At 44.1% G+C, this 20,439-nt stretch overlaps 1 protein-coding gene across 2 annotated transcripts in view; it reads left to right on the forward strand.

The window, feature by feature from the left end:
• Nucleotides 1-1,292: 1,292 nt before the first annotated feature.
• The window catches only part of FSTL1 (follistatin like 1), a 54,413-nt gene continuing 35,266 nt past the window's right edge, over nucleotides 1,293-20,439 (forward strand). The window contains exons 1-2 of one of the 2 annotated variants that reach the window (XM_086675325.1): nucleotides 1,293-1,445; nucleotides 1,603-1,659. In XM_086675325.1, coding sequence (XP_086531451.1) covers nucleotides 1,443-1,445; nucleotides 1,603-1,659 — 60 coding nt within the window. In that variant the 5' untranslated portion in view covers nucleotides 1,293-1,442. The remainder of the gene's footprint in view (nucleotides 1,446-1,602; nucleotides 1,660-20,439) is intronic. The other variant, XM_086675326.1, reaches the window with a different exon arrangement.

The following is a 20,439-nucleotide window of genomic DNA, read 5'->3' on the forward strand; positions in this document are numbered from 1 at the left end:
TGGAAGGGAGAGAGCTTGGATGCGATGTGGGTGAAGAGCGCTGAGAGTTTCTGAGGAGGGGAAGAGCCTAAGGAGGACAGAGTTTAAATCAGGTAGTGAAAATATGGCAATGCATTGCAGTGGAGACTAGGGGAGGAGAGCCTGGAGCTGGAAAGCAACCAGAGGTGGTTTCCAGATTTCCCCAGAGAGGGAAGAGGAGGTCTGGCCTAGGGAAGTGGCAATGTGAGTGGCAGTAAAGAGATGCACGTGAGATCTCAAAGGGAAAACTGCCAGATCTCAGGGAAACCGGGGTCTGGGAAGAGGGGAAACGTTTGGATGGCGCTGCTCTGAAACAGATAGATGAGCAGGCCTGGGAGCTGACAGGAAGTGGGGCTCAGCCTTGGGCACGTTAAAGCTGAGGCGTCGAGTGGATTTGCTTCTCAGCACCAGGGACACCAGACACAAGGTAGGAAAGGGGCCGCAGCTAGGAGTTTGGGGAGTCAACACCTTCAAGGAGGCAGTGTACATTTGAAGGCCCTTCGGAAGAAGTTGGTGGAGATGGGAAGTATGAACAGGGAGGGGACTTGGGATGACAGGGCTGGGAACAAGGGCACAGGTGTGGGAGCAAGGGGAGGGGGGCGGAAAAGAGGAGGGGGACACCGCTCCTGGACCAGAGGGGAGGACGGGATGAGGCTGCTGGCAAACGCTGGATTAAGGATCTTTTTAGCAGAGCGGGGCGGCTGCCACCTCTCCCCCAGGAAATCCACCGTTGAACCCAAAGCAGCCTTCCCCAGGCTGACCGTGTTCTGGGCCCTGCGCCCACTTCCTCGCACTCTCTGCCTGCCGCGAGTCCCTGGTCCCCGGGCCCGTAAGGGTCCCTCCGCACCGCTGGCTCTCTCTCCATCAGTCGTGGGGCGGGGGGAGGGGGGCGGCTCCGGCTCCCCAGGCCGCAGGGCGCCTTTTCCTCCAGGTTCCCGCCCTGGAACCGGCCGTGAGCCTTCCGCAGCACCGCCCACCTGGCCACCGCCGCAGCCCGCGCCCACGGCCCGCCAGAGCTGCCGCAAGCCTACAGCCCCTCCCGGGGGTGGGGTTTCGGCCCCCCACCCCTCTCCGCCTTTGTTACAGCTTCCCCCCGGACGCCCCCTCTCTGCCTCTGCCCCCACGTCCTGGGGGCCAGAGGGAGAGGGGTTCGGGTGGCGCCGGGACGCACGCGGGCTCCCCAGAGCGAGGGGCGGGGAGGACGGAGCGGAGCCGGGAGCCGCGAGCCGCGGGGGCAGCTGCTGCAGAAGGGGAGGAGAATGGGGAGGAGCTGGGGGGCAGGCAGTCGGGGAAGGAGGGGTCTTAAGGGGCGGCGAGCGCAGGTCGGATTTCCTCCGAGGCTGCCGATCGGCGGAGCTCCCACCTTCCCTTAGAGCTCGCTGCAGCCGCCCTGCCCCGCGCCCTCCGGAGACCGGGACCAGACCATGGTGAGAGCTGGGCGCGCGGCGCGGGGCGCGGTGGCCCGACCCCTCCGGGCGCCCGAGGGTGGACGGGCGGAGGGGGGCGAGTCTGCGGGACCCGGAGAAGTTTCCGGGGTGGGCGCGGGGCCCGGCGCCTTCAGCCTCGCTCTTTTCTCTTCCGCAGATGTGGACACGCTGGCTCGCGCTCGCGCTGGTGGCGGTCGCCTGGGTCCACGCCGAGGTAGGTGAGCGGCCGAGGAGGTCCGAACTCGGGATCCGGGGCCACTTGGGTGTGCGCGCCTGGCAGGCGGGGAGTGCGTCCTGGGGATGTTCTCCCGGGGTGGGACTGGGAGTTTCCATGCGTGGGGTGAGGGGGGAGCTCCGAGCAGAAATGCTACTTAACGAAACTTAAACCTCCAAATCAGGAAAAGTAGTTTGGGCCGTAAGCGGGAGCCCCACCGCGGCTAATATGGAGGGAGAGTGGGGAGGGGGGAGAGAGGACGAGCTGGGTGGATTGGGACGGAGGCGGCGACAAGAGCAGCAAACGAGTTCAAAAAGGCGCCTTTGAGTTCTTTGCTTCACTTAAAAGGAAATTGAGAATAGTTGGGAGCTTTTTGCTTCCAAGGCTGACTCCTTGGGGAAAGGGGCGGGGGGAATCTCCAGAGATTTTTCTTTTAGGGCGGAGAGCCCCCCCCCTTTTTTTTTTTAATCTTTTTTATAAAGTAAGTTCATGATTACCAGCATTTTTTTTTTCTTTCTTTTTAAAGTCCTCTCGGATTTTGTGTTCATATCAGGGCTATATAACGGCCTTTAAAAGTCTCAATTTTCCTTTAATCCAGCGTTGCGCAAGTGTAAGAGATCCATTGCTCTGCTCTTTGGGGGCTCCGCGTTTCCAGTCAAAGTATTTCAGCACTTTTTTGGTAATGTTTTCCTTTCAACTCCAGTGACCTTCCTGAGACACTACAAACAAACCAACAAACCCTTCACTCACAAGCCCCTCCATTAACTCAAAGGTTTATGGACAGAAAATAAACAATTCCAAATTCCCTGGGCTCTAGTCTCTCAAACAGTGAGGTCAGAAACCAAACATTTGATAATTATGGCAGGAAATGTGGAAGGAATTAAAAAGCATGAGGGAGAAGAAATGGAATGTACATTACAAAAGAAATAGCTCCCTGGTGGGTGGTTATTCTCCCTCTTTGAATTTTTTTCTTCATATTACAGTTTAGCCCCACCCTTAGCATCATAACTTGAGTCTGCCCAGAAAAAAATCCTAAAAGTATGCAAGGTCTTCATGATTAAAAAAAAAATACACATACATTAAACTCTCACTTAATTCACTCTAGGTTGCAGTGGAAACCCAAGCTGTTTTTACTCACAATGAAATGACAAAAAAAAAAAAAAAAAAATAGCTCCTGTTTACTGGATATCTACTTTGTGTTATAATAAAACCCCATTTTAATGATGGGAAAACTGAGTCAGAGGTTACATAATTTATCCAGTGCCCTAAGTTGTTAGATGGTAGGGATAGGGATTTGAACCCAGATAGTCTGGCATCATACCCCAGGTTCTTAACCTCTATCCCACAAAAGGAGTTCACGTTTGGTGTGCCTCTTACACAGCACACATTGGGCTACATGCATCATTTCTTTTAAATCTTCCCCAACCTTAATAAGGTCAGCGTTGTTAACCCTATTTTATAGAGGAGGAAGCAGGTTTAGGAGATTAGGTAACCTACTCAAGGTCACATGGCTAGTTATTTCTGAAGAAGGATCTAAATCCAGTTCCCTCAATGTTTGGGGGCCCATCTTGAACACCAGATCTGCTTCTCCTGCATTTTGTCTTCCAGGGTTTGAATTTGAGGGAGGATCTGTCTTCACTGGCTGATTTAACCCTAGTTAAGGAACACCCTTCCATCCCTGCTGTGGCCCTCAAAAGGCAGCTGCAGCCCAATGATGGATGAAGTGAATCCCTGGTTGGTTTTATGGCCAGGCTTAGAATTGCCAGTTAGTGTGTGAAATCATTCAGTGAACTGGAATGCAGATGTGAGGTATGATGAGGCTCTTGGTTCCCAGACCACAAGACTGAAGGCTGAAGGCTGTGTGGCCCAAGGTCCAGGATCTATTCTAGGCAGCCTGTGCTACACCCCTCCCCCTCAGGAGCATTGCAAGGCAAAGCTTTGCTCTCATAGGAAGCTCCCCCAGCAGCAATTTCCTGCTTGAGGTGGAAGAGCAAAGAGTACTCCCACCAAATTCCCAGCTAAAATCAAGAAGTGCTGAGGCATGAAAACTGAGAGTTGGTGCAGAAAGCAGGCTGTGAACTCAGGGTACCTGAGCAGTGAGGAGTAAGTATGATCCAGTTTGCATTTCTTGGCTCCAGACTCTTAAGGATTATTTTTTATTTTTTTTTTAAATTTTTTTTTTTCAACGTTTATTTATTTTTGGGACAGAGAGAGACAGAGCATGAACGGGGGAGGGGCAGAGAGAGAGGGAGACACAGGATCGGAAACAGGCTCCAGGCTCTGAGCCATCAGCCCAGAGCCCGACGCGGGGCTCGAACTCACGGACCGCGAGATCGTGACCTGGCTGAAGTCGGACGCTTAACCGACTGCGCCACCCAGGCGCCCCAAAGGATTATTTTTTAATCAATCCAATCTCTTGATGTCTGGCCTGAGTAACACATGGCAAGTTTTTAACCTGTGTTTAATAATAATATACCTTTATTAATAAAAAGGTAAAATAAGCCTAGCAATTTATTTATTATTTTAAGCATTTTACTGTGTAATTCTGCTTGCAATAGAATTTTTTTCCTTGTTAGCTATAACAACATATAGCAAACATATAGCAGATTAATGATATTTACAGCCTTTGTTGACATGAATCCACTTTAGTAGACTTTAGGGCTAACATTGTACAAATATTGTTGAATTTTTAAAAAATGACATTTAGAAAATAAACTTAGTTTCTTGGTGCTTTTTGCTTTAATACAAGTATAATTATTCAACTCAACATATATTTTTTTTTAAATGTGATTACCTGACAAATCATGTTGATATTACAAAAAGCCAAGCCTTTGCAGTAGTAGACCTCCAGAACTAGAGGTGTCCCAGATTTGGGAAAAGGTGGTTGTCATCATTATTAATGCCAGTCTATAAATCCTGTTTGGCTAGATTCAAGAAACTATTAACAAATCTCATTAAGGAAAGTGTTATATTTTGAATGTCTTCCATGGTCTCTTACTTGGCACCACTTTTTTTTTTTTTTTATTGCTTCCTCTCATTCTTACTTTCTTCTTGTCTTAATACCCTCATTCCTTTTAGCAGCCTCCCACAAAATTCTGCCCCATCCACATGAGCTCACTTCTGTGCTCCTTTGTATTTCTGTTTGAGGGGATGGTGGGGAGTGTGGCACAAGTCTGTTGAAGACTATACATTAACATCTGTATGGATGAGGAATGGGAGGGATGGGTCGAAGCAGCTTGAGGGAGTGCTTCAACTGACAATTACACAGCTACCCCTTTTTTAGGTTCTGTTGAGAGGGGGCTGTGTGGGCTCATTCATTCTTGCTCACCCATCCCCCTCCCACTGAGAATTCTAGCAGTTCAGAGAGGTGTTGATGGAGACTGGGAAAGTTTGACAATCCAGGCATTAGGGCATGTGCCCTTGACTCTGAATAGGTGGATCTGAGTCTAACATGGCAGGCTGGAGGGAGTCCTGTGGCCCAACTGCCTGCTCCTGAAAGACAGCCTTGGTGAGCACCTAAGCACACTTCCACTCTCCCTTGGTGGTTGTCTCTGCTTGCACTCTGATTGCCAGCATTGCAGGTCTATAAATTCATCATGATAAGTCACATGTACGGGGGACTCATTCACAGATCAGAATGCTCATTTCAGTAAGGAAAAACTTGACCCATGAACTGTGAGTATATCACTTAAGATAATAGTAAAAATAATAACAATTACACAGATGAGTGAGAAGATTATTAGGTCATTGTCCCTCTGATGCCAGATTTCTCATTTACACCCTATTATCAAAATGCAAGTTAATCAACCACCAGGGGTTTTATTGGCTGATGTGGGATCTCCTCTGTATCCTTCAGAATTATCCTAATGGTGGATTTAGGGAGGCCTACAGTCTGGCCCACATCCCCTGACTGCTTCTTGGAGCTGCAGCAGAACTACGATTTTAATATCCATCTTGCACATTAAGCACTAAAATAATATCTTGTTTCCTTATTCACTGGCAAATAAACTACTTGCTGTGATTCTAAAGACCACTATTGGAAATTAGACTGTTAAAACATAGCAGAGACTCTGCTTGAATAGTCAAACAGATGGGCAAGCACCCTGCAAACTGAGGCCCTGGCCACCAAAAATGTCTTTAGAAGGAGGACATATTCATTTCCCATAGAGGTCCCTGGATTGGGTGATGGAAAGCGCGAGTCCCTTCCTAGGCTCAGAGGAGCTAACTGGGGAGGAACTGTGAGGTAGAGATCAGGGGGCATGGGCTGCAGTGGATGTAATGTCCCAGAGAAGAAAATAAAGTCTTCAAAGTCAGTGAGTTAGAATGATGTGTTTCTAGGAGAATAGAGAAAGTAAAGGATGAACTGTAAATACCAGTGGTCGCATATCATGAATTGAAAATGTCAGTATTTGTTTTCCTACTCTTCAAATAACCGGACATGGAGACAGCATTTCTAGCAGCCACAAATAGAATTAACATAATGACACCAGATATTGTAGGGTTGAAAAATACCTTACACTTAGATGGATTCATTTTGTAAAGCCAGGTTTTTAATGTCCTATAGGTTAAATGCATAATTTTCTGTAAGGTGCCATCTTCTGGTGCCTGTAACTTTGGCGTGGGGGGTGGGGTTCTCTAGGGTTGAGTCATCGGCAGCATGGGTCTTCTCTTCACAGGGCCCATCAGGCAGTATCCCCACAGGCCGAGCATGCCCTACACACAGGGCCGAGGCATGCATAAAGTGCAAGACATGGTCTCTGCCCTCATTACAGTCTAATGATGGGCCAGATGCCTTAAACTGTGGCAGTTGTAATATTATTATAACTATATGATGAACAAGTATCTGTACAATGATAATTATTGCTTTTTTATATTAACATAGGGCTTCCCTTGATTTTTAAATATTAACATAGGGCTTCCCTTGATTAGCACAATGCACAAATCTTTAACATAGAGTTTGATGAACTCTTACATCTGGATATACCCATATAGCCAGGACCCAATCAAGGCTGAGGAAATTGGTGCAGAGAGGAGGCTGTGAACTCCTGGTGTGTGGAAGCAGTTACAATGAAAAAAGTGAGGAGTAGATACGATCAGAGTTACATTTTATCACTCAGGGATCATCATTTAATTAGTGCATCATCTTCATGTCTGGCCCAGTAACATTTGGCAAGCTTTTAATTTATGTTTCAACAATAAACCTTTAATAAGTAATGAAAAAGTAAATTAACCGTCTCCATATGATGATTACAATTTGGATATTATTTTAAGCATTTTAGCTTATAGTTAGCAGTGTTTATAGCAGAAAATTGATTTTCTTGTTAACTATAAGGACGTATAGCAAACACAGTTAAATACAGTCTTTTTTGACATTAATCCATTTTAGCAGACTTTGGATCAGCTTTAGGGGAGGTGACTTGACTATTTTGCAGATGGATATTCCAGGGCTCAATATAATCTACACTGAGAAACTAAATCAAGGAAAGAAACTCAAATAGTTCTTTTTGATCACTTTGCCCTGGCCATTATTACTTTCAAAGGGACTACATAAGATGTCTATTACATTATTTATGATGGCTAATACTTAGAATTTACTACATATCCAACAGTAGGGGAAGAGTTAAGAGTTAACAACAATATGTGCCACTAAAATTTATGTTTACAAAAATTTTTAAAGCTCTGGCAAATGATTATGATTTAATTTAAAAAGCAGAATACCCTCCACTCTGTGCCTTATTCTCACAACTGTGTACAGATTTGTAGAGAAGTGTAACAAAATCTTAAAATCCATCTTGAGGATTCTTGTGATCCCTTTCCTTTTTTCAGGAGGAATTTACCATCCTAGTATATGCTCTTTTATTTAAATAAAAATGTTGAGCTATTTTCTGATAAAATATGAAAAGATAATATGCTCATAAAAAGCTTAGAGAATATGGAAAAGATGAGAGCAAACAATAAAATCAACCATAATTCCACCACCTAAAGATAAATCAGCCCTGCATCCCTTCTTTCAGAGAAACTATCAAAATCAATCAACAAATGTATGTGGTGAGCCTACTAAACACTGTAGGCAATAAAAATAAGTATGAGGTAACACTACAAGATAAACGGCATGCAGTAATGGGACAAGCATGGCAAACACATCACCACCACCCCCTCCTTTCCCCATGACAGACATTGCTAATCAATCATAGGATTCTGTCCTTCTGAGTCTGGAGGAGGTTTGAAAATCCTCAGCAATGTTCTGGGTAGCCACTAGCAATTAGTCTGCATGTGAGATAAAAGATATTTGCCACTACTTCTGGAAAAGTCTATCCAATCTGACAAACACTGGTATATCTTTAAACAAAATTAAGGTGATTAAAAGGCAGAGTTCAGGACTATGTGAAACAAAGACAACATGGGGTAATGGGTGGTATGACTAGGGTAGCGAATAGATGAAATCACACACACACACACACACACACACACACACACACACACACAGCACTTTATTCCTGGCCCAAGCTTTTAACTTCTTTAGACAAATTCCAACACCTTAAAGTGAGCCAAACCCTCTAATGTTGGCCATCAACAAGAATATGATAATGAGAATTTTCTTGGCTGTTCTGATGGAGTAAACAGTTGTTCTTGCTAAGGCTCTCTAAGAGCTGCTGCTGTCATAGATAACAGTTCCTGCATTAGCAGCCATCTGGCAGTAACTTGCTTAATAGAAAGCTCTTTGGGTAGTTGGAGTACAAAATATATCCTATAAATCTGCATTTTCTGCTGTGGTTGGAGGATTTCAGTGAAATCTTTCACAGACTTTTTATGTGCTCATTTGGAAGCCATCACCAATAAGCTATTCCCAGGATTAAGTCTGAAATTTATGACCCTTCCAATGTTCCCTGAATAATCCTGGACACTATTTTTGACCAGCTAAACTGTTGCCAAAACAAGTCGTGTGACACATGGCAAAAACCATGACATGTTGCAGGCTCAGATTTATACATATGTGTGTCATGGGATATTGGCTTGAATTGATAGAAGGAAAGTGGCTCTTTGTCTTTACTTTTTATGTCATTCAAGACTTAAAATTTTTGTGTCTGAGGCAAAATTTGTCTTTTCCACACAGTCTTTCATTCTGCCCTTCGGTGATAGTGAGTATAAATTATTGATCTACTGAAGTTCCAGACATTATCCCAATCCCTTTGCACATATGCTGCTATTGAGAATAGTGTGGAACTAAAAGGCAATACCATGGAGGTCCCTGTTCTTAAGGAGTCACTACCACCATAGCTCCTGTGCAGCTCAAAAGGACCTGGCCAACTTTAGGGCCCAGATTTATGGCTTTCACAGAAATTTTCACTCCCTTCCTCACCTCTTGCTGCTGGTTCAGAAAACCCTGAAATGCAGCATAGGGATGGATGCCTTCTCAGAACTTGAGAGGCTCCACTTGAGTCGCTGGTGCCATTTTCAGCCTGTCTACCTTGACCACTCAACCAACCTATCCAGAAGGTGGCAGCTTTTTGTGTGGAAATTGTGTCTGTTCACGGAGTGCCGATGCTTTTCTCTTGTTTCCCATATTCAGGTCACTCAAACCTTCCACTGAGTTCTTTCATTCTCTTCTCTTGTTTGCCATATCTGGGTGTTTCCAAGTTTTATCTTTTACACAGACCCTGTTACAAGCACCTTCTCATTATTAAGAAAGATGTTATAAAATAATGAGAGTCCTTGACTTCAAAGTCTTGCTCCACCCCTTTCTTGATGATGTTACCTTTTTTAAGCCACCTACTGTCTCTGACTTGCAGCTTCAGTTAAGAGCAAGGGCTTTGGGTAATGGGCTGGGTTTGAATTCTGCCCTTGTCTAGCTTTGAGGCTTTGTGCAAGTAACTTAACCTCCCTGAGCTTATTTTCCTCATCTGTAAAATGGGAATAATGGCCATCTCTCTATCTAACCAATGGAAACTGGAAAAGGTTTCCTCTACTCATGAAACATAGTCAACATGAAACACAATCAAGTGCCTCTTAGCAGCCACTAGTAGGCACTGAGAAAGAATGTTTTTGACTCTGTAATGACTTCAACAAGAGAATTCTCAACTTACATACTAACATCTACTAGGCATTGTGTGTATTTGTACAACCTGTGTGTTGGCTCAGGCTGTTACTATGTTTATCCTTGAGAGGAGGTGTAGCATAATGGTTAAGTGCTAAGACCTTGGAGCTAGATTACCCAAATTTAAATCCTAGCACTACCATTACTAGCCCTGTGATCTTGAGAAGCTTACTTAACCTCTTTGGGCCTGTATCCTTATCTATAAAATGGGCATACTACAGGGTATTTACTCCATAGGTTACTTGTGAGAATTGAATGACTTATTACATGTAAAGCAGTTAGAAGAGTGGCTCAGCACCTAAGAATACAGTGTTAGCTATTATTATCATCCTAGTGGCATCTATTTATTGGAAGAGCTCCAAAACCCATGGGGTGTGGGTGTAGGTGTGCACATGCACGTCCATGGCTTACAGAACTCTCCTTGCCTCTTTTACTCTACAGAGATTAAGGATCACCTTTTTAAATGACACCTGGATGGCTCAGTCAGTTGAGTGTCTGACTCTTGATTTCAGCTCAGGTCATGATCTCATTTTCTTGAGATCAAGCCTCATGTAGGATTCCACGCTGAATGTCCAGACTGCTTGGGATTCTTTTTCTCTCTTCCTCTCTGCTCTCTCTCTTTCTCAAAAAAAAAAAAAAAAGACAACTAGGCTATGGATATTTATTTCAGTGGAGGCTTTGACGCCGAGAATTTATACCAGAACTCTTGCTTCTACTGAGCCAATCTTGCTTTCAAACTTCTAGATACTGTCAGTTCTGTGAAGTCAGAACCCTATCATTCCTGCAGAAAGAGAATTAGGTCCTCGTTGAGCCCCTCCCGTTGCACAGGCAGTGGGCTGTGCAAACTAGCATAAGTTCTCCCTAAAGACAGTAAATGAGGGAGAGAACCAAAAAGGGGAAAAGAGGGAGAAAAAGCAAAGAAAAGAGGGTATAAAGTTCTTGGAGGAGCGCCTGAGTGGTTCAGTTGGTTAAGCCTCTGACCAGCTCAGGTCATGATCTCACAGTTCATGGGGTTGAGCCCTGCATTGGGCTCTGTGCTGACAGCTCAGAGCCTGGAGCCTGCTTCAGATTCTGTGTCTTCCTCTCTCTCAAAAATAAATAAACATTTAAATAAATAGCTAGCTAGCTAGCTCTTGGAATTTTTCCACATTCAGTTTTTCTCTCCCCTCTGTCTCTCCTTCTTAGATACGGAGGTGGCCACCGGATATCTTGGGTTTTTTGGGGGGGATGGTCATTTTTGTCTATTCTTGCTGTCGTCCCCATAGCATGCCTGTTACTGGGCCATAAATTCTAAATTTGGGGTTTGGAACATATGATCACGCAAAGGAATAGAACCCTTTGCTTTCACTGTTTGAAAAATAAATACTCTCAAAGACAGGGTAGGGAAGTATTCCTGGAGCAGGCTGGGATTTGTCCCTCTGGGAACCAAGGCAACGCTCTGGGTGTTTGGCACACAAACCTTGAGTCCTCCGCTGGGCACTGCTGTGTCTGGTGGCCAGCGCTGACTGCACCCTCACATGGCCACTGATCCCAGGCCCCAGAGCCAGGTCTTTGTTGCTCCCCGTGCTGCTCCTTGCTCTCCTCTGTGTCTTTGCCTTCTCCCTTCTTGTCTCTCTCAGCTTCCTCCTCCACCATTGAAGCGAGGTCATCCTGGAGTGTTGGCGCCACATTAGGAGCTGCCAATCCCCCCCCACACACACACACACAGACCACCAGTTTCACATCTATGCGGAGAAAAAGCTCCCCAAAGTTTTCACACAGTGTTTTGCTTCACCTATCTAGGATCAAGTAAAATTTCACAAAGTTAACTCAAGGAATGAAAGAACTATCACAAACCTGTTCTCTGTCAGGCACTAAGTTAGTGCTGGTGACTAAGACATAGACCCTGTTCCTAAGGGGCCTGCGGTCCAGTGAGGGAGGGAGACAGGAGCAGAGGCTCAGAGTGATCCAGTGTGGTAAGTGCCAGGACAGGCCTGAGAACCCACGCCAGCCCTGGGGGGTCTGGGAAGGCCTCCAAGAGGCCTCCACAATCTGCGCCCTGAAAAATGAGTAGTAGCCAGACAACAGCAGGAGAAGACAAGAGCCTTCTCGTATTTAATTCTCACAACCCAAGAATTTATTACAATCTTCATTTTAGCAATGAAGAAACCCAAGCTGAGAGGATACAGTTAGTTACTCAAAATCGGCCACCTAGTAAAGAGTAAAGCCAGGATACAAACCCAGACTTCAGCTCTCAAAGCAAAAGCTGTGTGTTCCAGGCCCATTGTGTCTTATTTCTGAAAGTGACTTTGAAAACAACCCCCCCAAAAAATGACCAGGCCTAGTCATTTTGGCCACATAGATAGGCATCTGATCTCAACTTGGTTCAGGTTCAGCTGCTTCTCTGACATTACAGCACTTGGAGCTTTGTGTTCAGTGACTCAGGGGATGTTTTAAGGCAATTTTTTTGTCCTTCGGATGCATTCAGATGTTCCGCATTGAGTAAGACCAGATTGAAAGGCAGCTCTAAAAAAACTCCAGCTGAGTTGCTGTGTATGGTTGTTCAGACTGTCTACTGTACCAGTGCAGCTGGCCAAGGGGACCACTGGGGCTGACTGCATCCTGCACTCAATGAGCCCTGGCATGGAGCTTGTCTGTCCACCCAGACGACGGGCGCCTTCTTTCCAACTGAGACACAGAGTTCCCCAAACCCAACAGTTTCTCTCAGATATGTGATGCTTATTGGACCACGGTGGCCATTTCTCCGTCTGTACTTTTATACATTGATATCATTCAGAGTCTTCTAAAATTTTCATAACAGGCCTCCATCAAAAGCCAGTTCTGTATTTTTGTGGGTTTTCCTCATGGATTTAGCTAATACAAATAGAAATGTAAAAAACCTGTTCTTTTGCACCCACAAATGTGCTACGTTGGGCTGTTGCCCAACTCCATCTAGTTTGGGAACTGTGATTCCCCAGGAATTAGGAAAAGCATTCCTAGCTTCTCCCTGATTGCTGGATTAGCACAGCCTCCCTCAGCCCACAGCTGAATTCCAGCCCTGAGGAAGAAATGTCTTATTAGACTGAGTGAACTCCCAGCCTGGAGCCTGTCAGAGGCGGTGTCATGTGTTTGCATTAGCTGAACAAAAAGCAAGCAGGCTTTCTGGCCTCACTCCCCCTCCTCCCGCACCCCCCTCTGGAGGGGCCGGTTAAAGTCTAGACAGTGTCTGCTTGGCACTATGCCTTTTTAGCACAATCTGCACGGTTCTGCAGCTCTCGCTTGGGTTGCCTTTCCTCACTCACTTCCCCAGTTTTCTTGGTCGGCCTCAAACTGTCTCGGGGAGACTGGCATGAGCCGCACACATAAGAAGCAAGTGAGTGAATTTATGAGACCATCAGGTTTCAGCTGTCTGGAGAGGTTCGCAGTTGAGGAAATACCAGCAGTGCTGGCTGAAGCTGCATCTGAGCTTACAGAGATCCCTGATGTAAGCTGGCTTCAAACAAGCCTCTGCTTCTTGGCCAGACATGGGCTGGAGTGAACAACCCACGACAGACAGTGGCACCCAGGTCTTGAGCCTCTTGCCTTCCGTGGGTAGTATGAACTTGGGCAAGTCACCGGCCGCCTCATCTTGAAAATACGGGGGTTAGAGCAGGTGAGCTCTGGAACCCAGCCCAGAAATCCTATCCATAGGAAAGGAGGCAGACATGTTAGGTTGGATTGTCAAAATACTCTTAATGGAGTTAGGATATTTGATTAGCTCTTGTCTTAATTGATGGTCCCGAGGAGGAGCGGTTTGAAAAGAGAAGCTGGCCCAGAAGTGGGAAAAGAGTGACTAAAAGCAGTTGGCATTTTGTGTGTCTTACTGTCTCCTGTGTATATGGAGTGCAATATAAATAGTACAGCATGTGGCACCCAAGCAGTCTGCATGCCCAGGAATCCCAAATGCTGTTTACTCTATAGAAAGGAACCACTTGATTTTCCACTTCAGAAACCAGCTGCTCAACAACACTGGGCAAGAAATGAAGGATGCTGGGTCTCTTTGGGGTTGAGCAAAGAATTTTTTAAAAAAGGAAGACGACCCAGAATTCTAAAGTGTGCAACTTGAGCTTTTATTGAACTGATTAAAAAAACAAAGACAAAACTTTCTTCTGACCTTTGTAAATATAAGTTAAAATAGAAATTAAATATAAATTAAAAATAACGATGCAGGGGTGCCTGGGTGGCCCAGTTGGTTTAGGCATGTGACTCTTGATTTCTGCTCAGGTCCGGATCTCAAAACCATGGGATCGAGCCCCACGTCAGGCTCTGCCACAGCGAGTGTGGAGCCTGCTTAAGATTCTCTCTCTCTCTCCCTCTGCCCCTCTCCCACTTGTGTGTATTCTCTGCCTCTAAAATTAAAATAATGATGATGTTGATGATGTTGATGATGATGATGATGATGATGATGTAGTATTGAAATGGCTTATAAAAATAACTGTTTGAAAATGCTGTGTGGACCCTAATATTGCTTTCTGGGTCACCAGTGCTACCTGGCCCATGACCAGGATCCTGGGTTTCCTGAACAGGTATTGATGAAGTTGCTGCCCTGGCCCCCATGCCTTTCTCCAAATCAGTTCAGGGCTGTTATAGCTGAGGGCACTGCTCTTTGGCCTTGACCTCAGCAGTTAAATCAAGTGACTTGCAAGGGTGAACTCAGTAAGGAAACAGAGGCCAACACTGATGTTTTAGTTCCACTTAAATGCTTAGTATCTTAACTGCACTCCAATTCCTAAATACCATTAGTGAAGCCCAGTATGCTACATTGTACCCACTGTCAGTCCTCCATGGGGCCGCCCAATGTTGCCTGTGGTTTTCCGCATAAATCTACTTGTACACAAGTGTCAGAATTGAATTAAAATTGTCTGTGCCCCAGAATAGCCTGTATACACAGACACACACATACATTTTGCTACTTAATTGACATTACTTGAGTTAGATTTCACTACTTGGAGAGTATGACTGTCTACCTTTAGCTCAAATACACTTCCCTCACAAAAAACCCCAAATTTCTATTGAAACGAATGAAGAGAAGCATGTATGTTATTAAATTTCCCCTAATGTGACTGTTTCGTTTAATTTAGTTCAGTATTTGATCTGTGTTATACTGTCTTGATTCCTTTCTGAGCCAAGGCATATAGAAAATAGTGATAAGGAGGGCTTATTTTTGTGGTTGTGAAGCTTCTTAATGAGCGTTAACTTTATCAGCGCATGTTATTCATTTATTCATTTGTTCATTCATTCATTTCCTACCTCATTCCAAAACTAAAAAGTATGTTTTTCCTTTCAAATCCCATAGCTAGCATGTCCTGCTGTCTTCTGTTAGTGCTAGGCTAACTATTTTCAGTGCTGGGGAAGGACCCAAGTTTGTGGCATATTTGCAACAGAGAAAAATAAAATAGATAAAGAACGCAAAGACAAAAATTTCTGGTGATTCTCACTAGGATACTTGGCTCATCTAAACTTCAGTAAGAAATTGATGATGTGTAGAGTTTCTGTTAGAGCAGCTAAAAGCTATTAAACTGGGCACAGACTCAGACATACTTGAGTTCCCTTTATGGACAAGGTCCCTATAAGGAGGACCCAGGTGGGGTTTCTGGGGTAGCCCGCCTCAGCTCACAAAAACCTGCTTTGGGATGCAGGCAGGTGTCACAAATGCTTGATATTCTTAGTTTCACTCCTCCAGGGACATCCTTATCCTTGGGTCTTTGTATGCCAAAATTATGATGCTACAATTAATTGGGGTCAGGCTGAGGTCTATGTCAGAAGCAGGAGAATTCAGCTGACTTCTTTTCTCTTAGACTCTTAAGAATCTTTCAGGAGTGAGTCCATTTGTGCTTTGTCCCCCACCCCTCCTCTAGTCTTCTATCCTTGGCATTTTCTATTTTCTTTCCTTTCTTATCCTGTGTGGCCTTGGCCTTGCCAACAGCCACATGCAGAGAAGCAGACTTCCTGGTTTAGCTATTTATTTTTAGGGTAAAGCTTTCCACTCCATGCATTAATTGGTGTCTGCATCATGTTCAACAGAAGAGTAATTTTCTGCATGGCACTAAGGGCTGGCTAATGATCAAAGAAAACTCCAGGACAAGGACACCTACTTCAGGTGTGAGTTCATAGTTCATTAGAGGTTTCTCAATTTCCTTTCTTGGGGGGATGGGACTAGAAGGGAGAATGGGGTTGGGAAGTATTTTGAGTAAAGAGGCCAGACATTGAAGTCTTCTTTGCTGAACATTGGGTATATTCAGTATTCAGTATTCACTGAAGTAGTTCTTCCTTTCTTTCTTTCTTTCTTTCTTTCTTTCTTTCTTTCTTTCTTTCAAGAATGAACAGCAATCCTTCTTTTTTTTTTTAATGTTTATATCTTTTGAGAGAGAAAGAGAAAGCATGAGCAGGGGTGGGGGGCAGAGAGGAGAGAGAACCTAAGCAGGTTCCACCCCGTCAGCACAGAGCCCCATGTGCGGGGCTGCATTTCACAAACCATGAGATCATGACCTGAGCTGAAATCAAGAGTCATATGCTTAACTGAGTCACCCAGGCGCCCCTAGATTTATTTCTTAATAAATTTCCTAAACTACTTGGGGGCCATATTGTTTAAAGGATAATTACTAAGTTAATAGCTTTATATCTGAGAGATACAACTGGACAACAGTCTGTGTTTTTCTTTGTTTTCTGCAAAAGAATATGTATAGGTAACTAGACTTATGGGGATTATTTTGTAATATATAAAAAATATCAAATCACTATGATGTACACCTAAAACTACTAGTATGTGAATTATACTTCAGTAAAAAAAATCAAAGAAAAAAAAACCATGTGCAATACAACCTGGAGGATAATAAGAAACTATAAAAGTTGTTTTTTTGTGTTTGTCACTTGCCCTATTTAGGCTCTCTGTTTGCTTAGACAAAACTAAGAAAACTATGAAGATAATAAATCCTCTAAGAACAACCCATGCTTAAAGATTGTTAAGCCCACTGTATTGGTCATTTTACACCTTAGGTCATTTCTCTCTAATTTTCTTTACATATTTGATCAAATAGAAGGCTCTTCATTTCTTGTTTAAGTTGCAACATTGAATTGCTGGTGGGTTAGAGAGAGAGAGCTGTGATCCTCCACAGTGGCTGTATTTCATTTGGTGATTGGGTTATTTTTCTACGTAATGCTACGATTATTTTGCCCAGTGTAAAATAAATCACATTGTCATTTAAGAGCCGTAATGACTCATGTTCCAGTAGCCTGGAATGTAAAGACCTCCTCATTCCCAGTGATCTATTGTTTCTCCAGGAGAAAATCTTCTCTCTGTTGAGGTTGGTGAAATGAGCCTGTGTGTGTGTGTGTGTGTGTGTGTGTGTGTGTGTGTGTGTGTGTGTGTCTCCAGACAGCTGAGAATAACGAGCTCTAGATTACCAATCCCTAGGTTTAGATGTGACAATAGCCATATTCTGAATATCATGATATTTTCTTTGAAAGGGAGACAGAAAGTAAGGAATTCTAAGCCCAAGAGTGTTCAAAGCATGTGAACTGCCCCCAAATAATTCTTGTTTTAGAAATAAGTGGAATAAGGGGCGCCTGGGTGGCGCAGTCGGTTGAGCGTCTGACTTCAGCCAGGTCACGATCTCGTGGTCCGTGAGTTCGAGCCCCGCGTCAGGCTCTGGGCTGATGGCTCAGAGCCTGGAGCCTGTTTCCGATTCTGTGTCTCCCTCTCTCTCTGCCCCTCCCCCGTTCATGCTCTGTCTCTCTCTGTCCCAAAAATAAATAAATGTTGAAAAAAAAAAAAAAAGAAAGAAGTGGAATAAATAGGAAGAAGGAAACTAGTAATGAGGAAGCCTGAAGGAAGAGGAGAGAGGCAGTGATGAGGGTAAGAAATTCTCACTGTTACTTGTAGTGGGGTAAGTAAATGAATATGAGGCGATAAAGTGGAGAATTTCTGGTCTTTATCTTATGTGCTGCATGAGGAAATACTATGAATGAACACTGCTGATCTATACAATCAGAGAAGATATGTCTGCTTTTGTGAAGTGAACATATGGTCTGTAGGCAAAACTCACAAGAACAAATGATAATGTAAAAGCTATAAATTAAAACGGCACCTGTATATAGAGCATATAGCAAGAGTGATAATGATATAAAGTACCTTATACAAGGTAAGTGCTCAGTAAATAGTAGCTGTTATTCTTGATGTTTTTGCTTGAATTCTAAGGCACAGGCAAACTGCAGGGAGAGACATACAGATTCTAGACCCATGTTTCTCAAACTGTATTGAGTGATGCTAATATATGTGCTAGGTTAAGTGGTTCTTTAGTTGCAGGATTTTTTAGAACCTTACAATGTTCATGTGCATTATTTATTTTCTTTTCTAGGAGGAAAGTATCATAAGCAGTGTTTCCCAGGCATTTTGCCATTGAACACCATTTCCAATATTCCATTAGTATTTCAGTGCTGTGTTCCATGGAACAGTTTGGAAACGTGGGTCAATTCTGAACAGATTTTCATAAGCAGAGTCCATTTACACCTGACTCCAGATCTTAGTGGGTTGTTGAACCCACTTCCTAAACTAATGCAATTTCACTGAGAAGGCATGGGGAAGGCATGGGACCTATCTGGACCCCAGGGCCAGTCCAAGGGAAGATCCTTCTGGGAGTGACTCCATACTGGACGCTGGTATGGCCATGTCCATATCTATCTAAATCTGGCTGGGGTATTTTTTGATTATCAACTCAAAGTACCCAGGAGTCTTCTTCTGGAGTTTTCACTTTTCCTATCCATTCTCAGTCCATCAGCAAGTCCTGCTGGCTCTACTGTCAGAATATATTACCTCTTCTTTGACTGTTATCAGTCTCCATTGCCACCATCCTACTCCAGGCCACCATCATTTTGTGCCCGGACTATTGCAGTAGCCTCTTAGCTGCTCACCCCTTTTTCCTTCACGCCTCACTCCATCTACTTCTTTATATAGCAACCTTTGTGAAACACGTATCTGATCACTGTGTAAAAATCCTCCAGTGTTCTCCATTTCATTAAGAATAAAATACAAAGTTGTTATCAGTGCGTACAAGGTCATACATGCACCATGCTTTGCCTGCTTTTCCCAGCTAATCTCTCACTGCTTTCCCTGCTAGACCCTATGTTGCAGCTACACTGGGCTTTTTCTGTTCCAGGAACATAACAAATTTCACCCTGCTTCACAACCTTTGCACTTTTTTTCCTGCTATCTGAACTGCTCCTTTCATTCTTAGGTCTCAGCTCAAGAGAGTGTTCCCTCACTCAGTCTAAGGGGTGCCCCCTCTCCTAGATGTCTGTCAAACATATCCTATGTTCCAAATAATCATCACAATCTGAAACGACCTTGTTCATTGTGTTTCTTTTCACTCTCCTCTCTCTAGAATATGTACTTCTTCAAGATACAGTCCTTCTCCATCTCATTTACCAATGAATCCCAAGCACCTAGAACTGAACTTAGCAGATACCAGGTGCTCAGTAAATATTTGTTGAATTGATCCACTGGTCAAATGGGTTAATTAATGAATCCAAATATCTCCTACGTAATATAAGGAGATGCATGATATCCTGCCTGTAATTTTTGATCTCCATGTCAGATTCTGTAAGTATTTGTGCAGCTGGGAAGATGGTTGATAGCATCTGCCCATCAACACTTTGCTTAACGTTGGACATGGTAGTAATGCTGGGCTTGCTTAGTCTGACACCTGGATTCTGATTCTCTCAGCTCCAGGTGAAGTTGGAATATAAGCAGAGGCTTACTGAATAGTAAGTATTTTTATTCTTTCCCTCCATGATCAGCAATTCTGATTTAACTGGGCATCGTTCCCAGAGTAAACTAATATCCCAAGGAATATAAAGTAAAGCATTAAATTAAATTCTGTTGCCGGTGGTTCTTTGCCCCAAAGCCTCTGGTCACTTGTTTTCTGACCTCAACATTTGCTGAGACATTTGCTGAGACCTTTATTTTTTGGGATCCTTTCTGCTCTTGCTCTGTCTCCTGTTCATTTGAATGGCAACTGTGCCCTGTTCATTTGAATGGGCAAAACAGTGTCATTGGATTTGCACATTAGATTTCAGAGGATCTTTTATCCTGGGGAAGGCTCCACCAAGGGCATAGTGATCAGCAGTAGGTCGGGTCTTAGGGAGTAGACACTCCTACTTACCTGCACCTTATCCTCTAATCCCTTGCTCTTGACCGTAGACCAGTTTCTTGACTTCCAGAGTATGTTGGCCACTTTTCAGTGCAGTCAGGGTAACCAAAAGCAGTTAAATATGTGGCATTTCTCTTGTGTTTAATCAGTTAAAAATGAAGAACAGAGCTTTGAGAACTAAACTGCTACATAATACTTAGTGTTTTTATTGCAAATGATAATCTGTAGCAACTAAGCTACTAGGTTTTTGTGTAGAGTTTCTAATGTAGTCCTTGGGGGAACACAAATTGAATAGAGAAGGAGGTCTTTGTACATTGTGGGTACGGTTTGAAAGTCTAGCAGGATTTTAATCTTTGCAAAAATAGGGAGCTTTGCTACAGTGGAGTCGAATACCTGGCAGTCTCTCATTGGTGGGCCCCCTGCTTCAGATACAGCCTGATTGGCCAGCACAAGTAGGTTTTACAGCTCCTTCCCCCAAGCTGTGACTTCCCTGCTCCAGGGAAAGAATGCAAGGCAGGA

This window comes from Puma concolor, chromosome C2 (assembly GCF_028749965.1).
Source record: "Puma concolor isolate L17-30 chromosome C2, mPumCon1.1.hap2, whole genome shotgun sequence".
NCBI classification, from domain to species: Eukaryota; Metazoa; Chordata; class Mammalia; order Carnivora; family Felidae; genus Puma; species Puma concolor.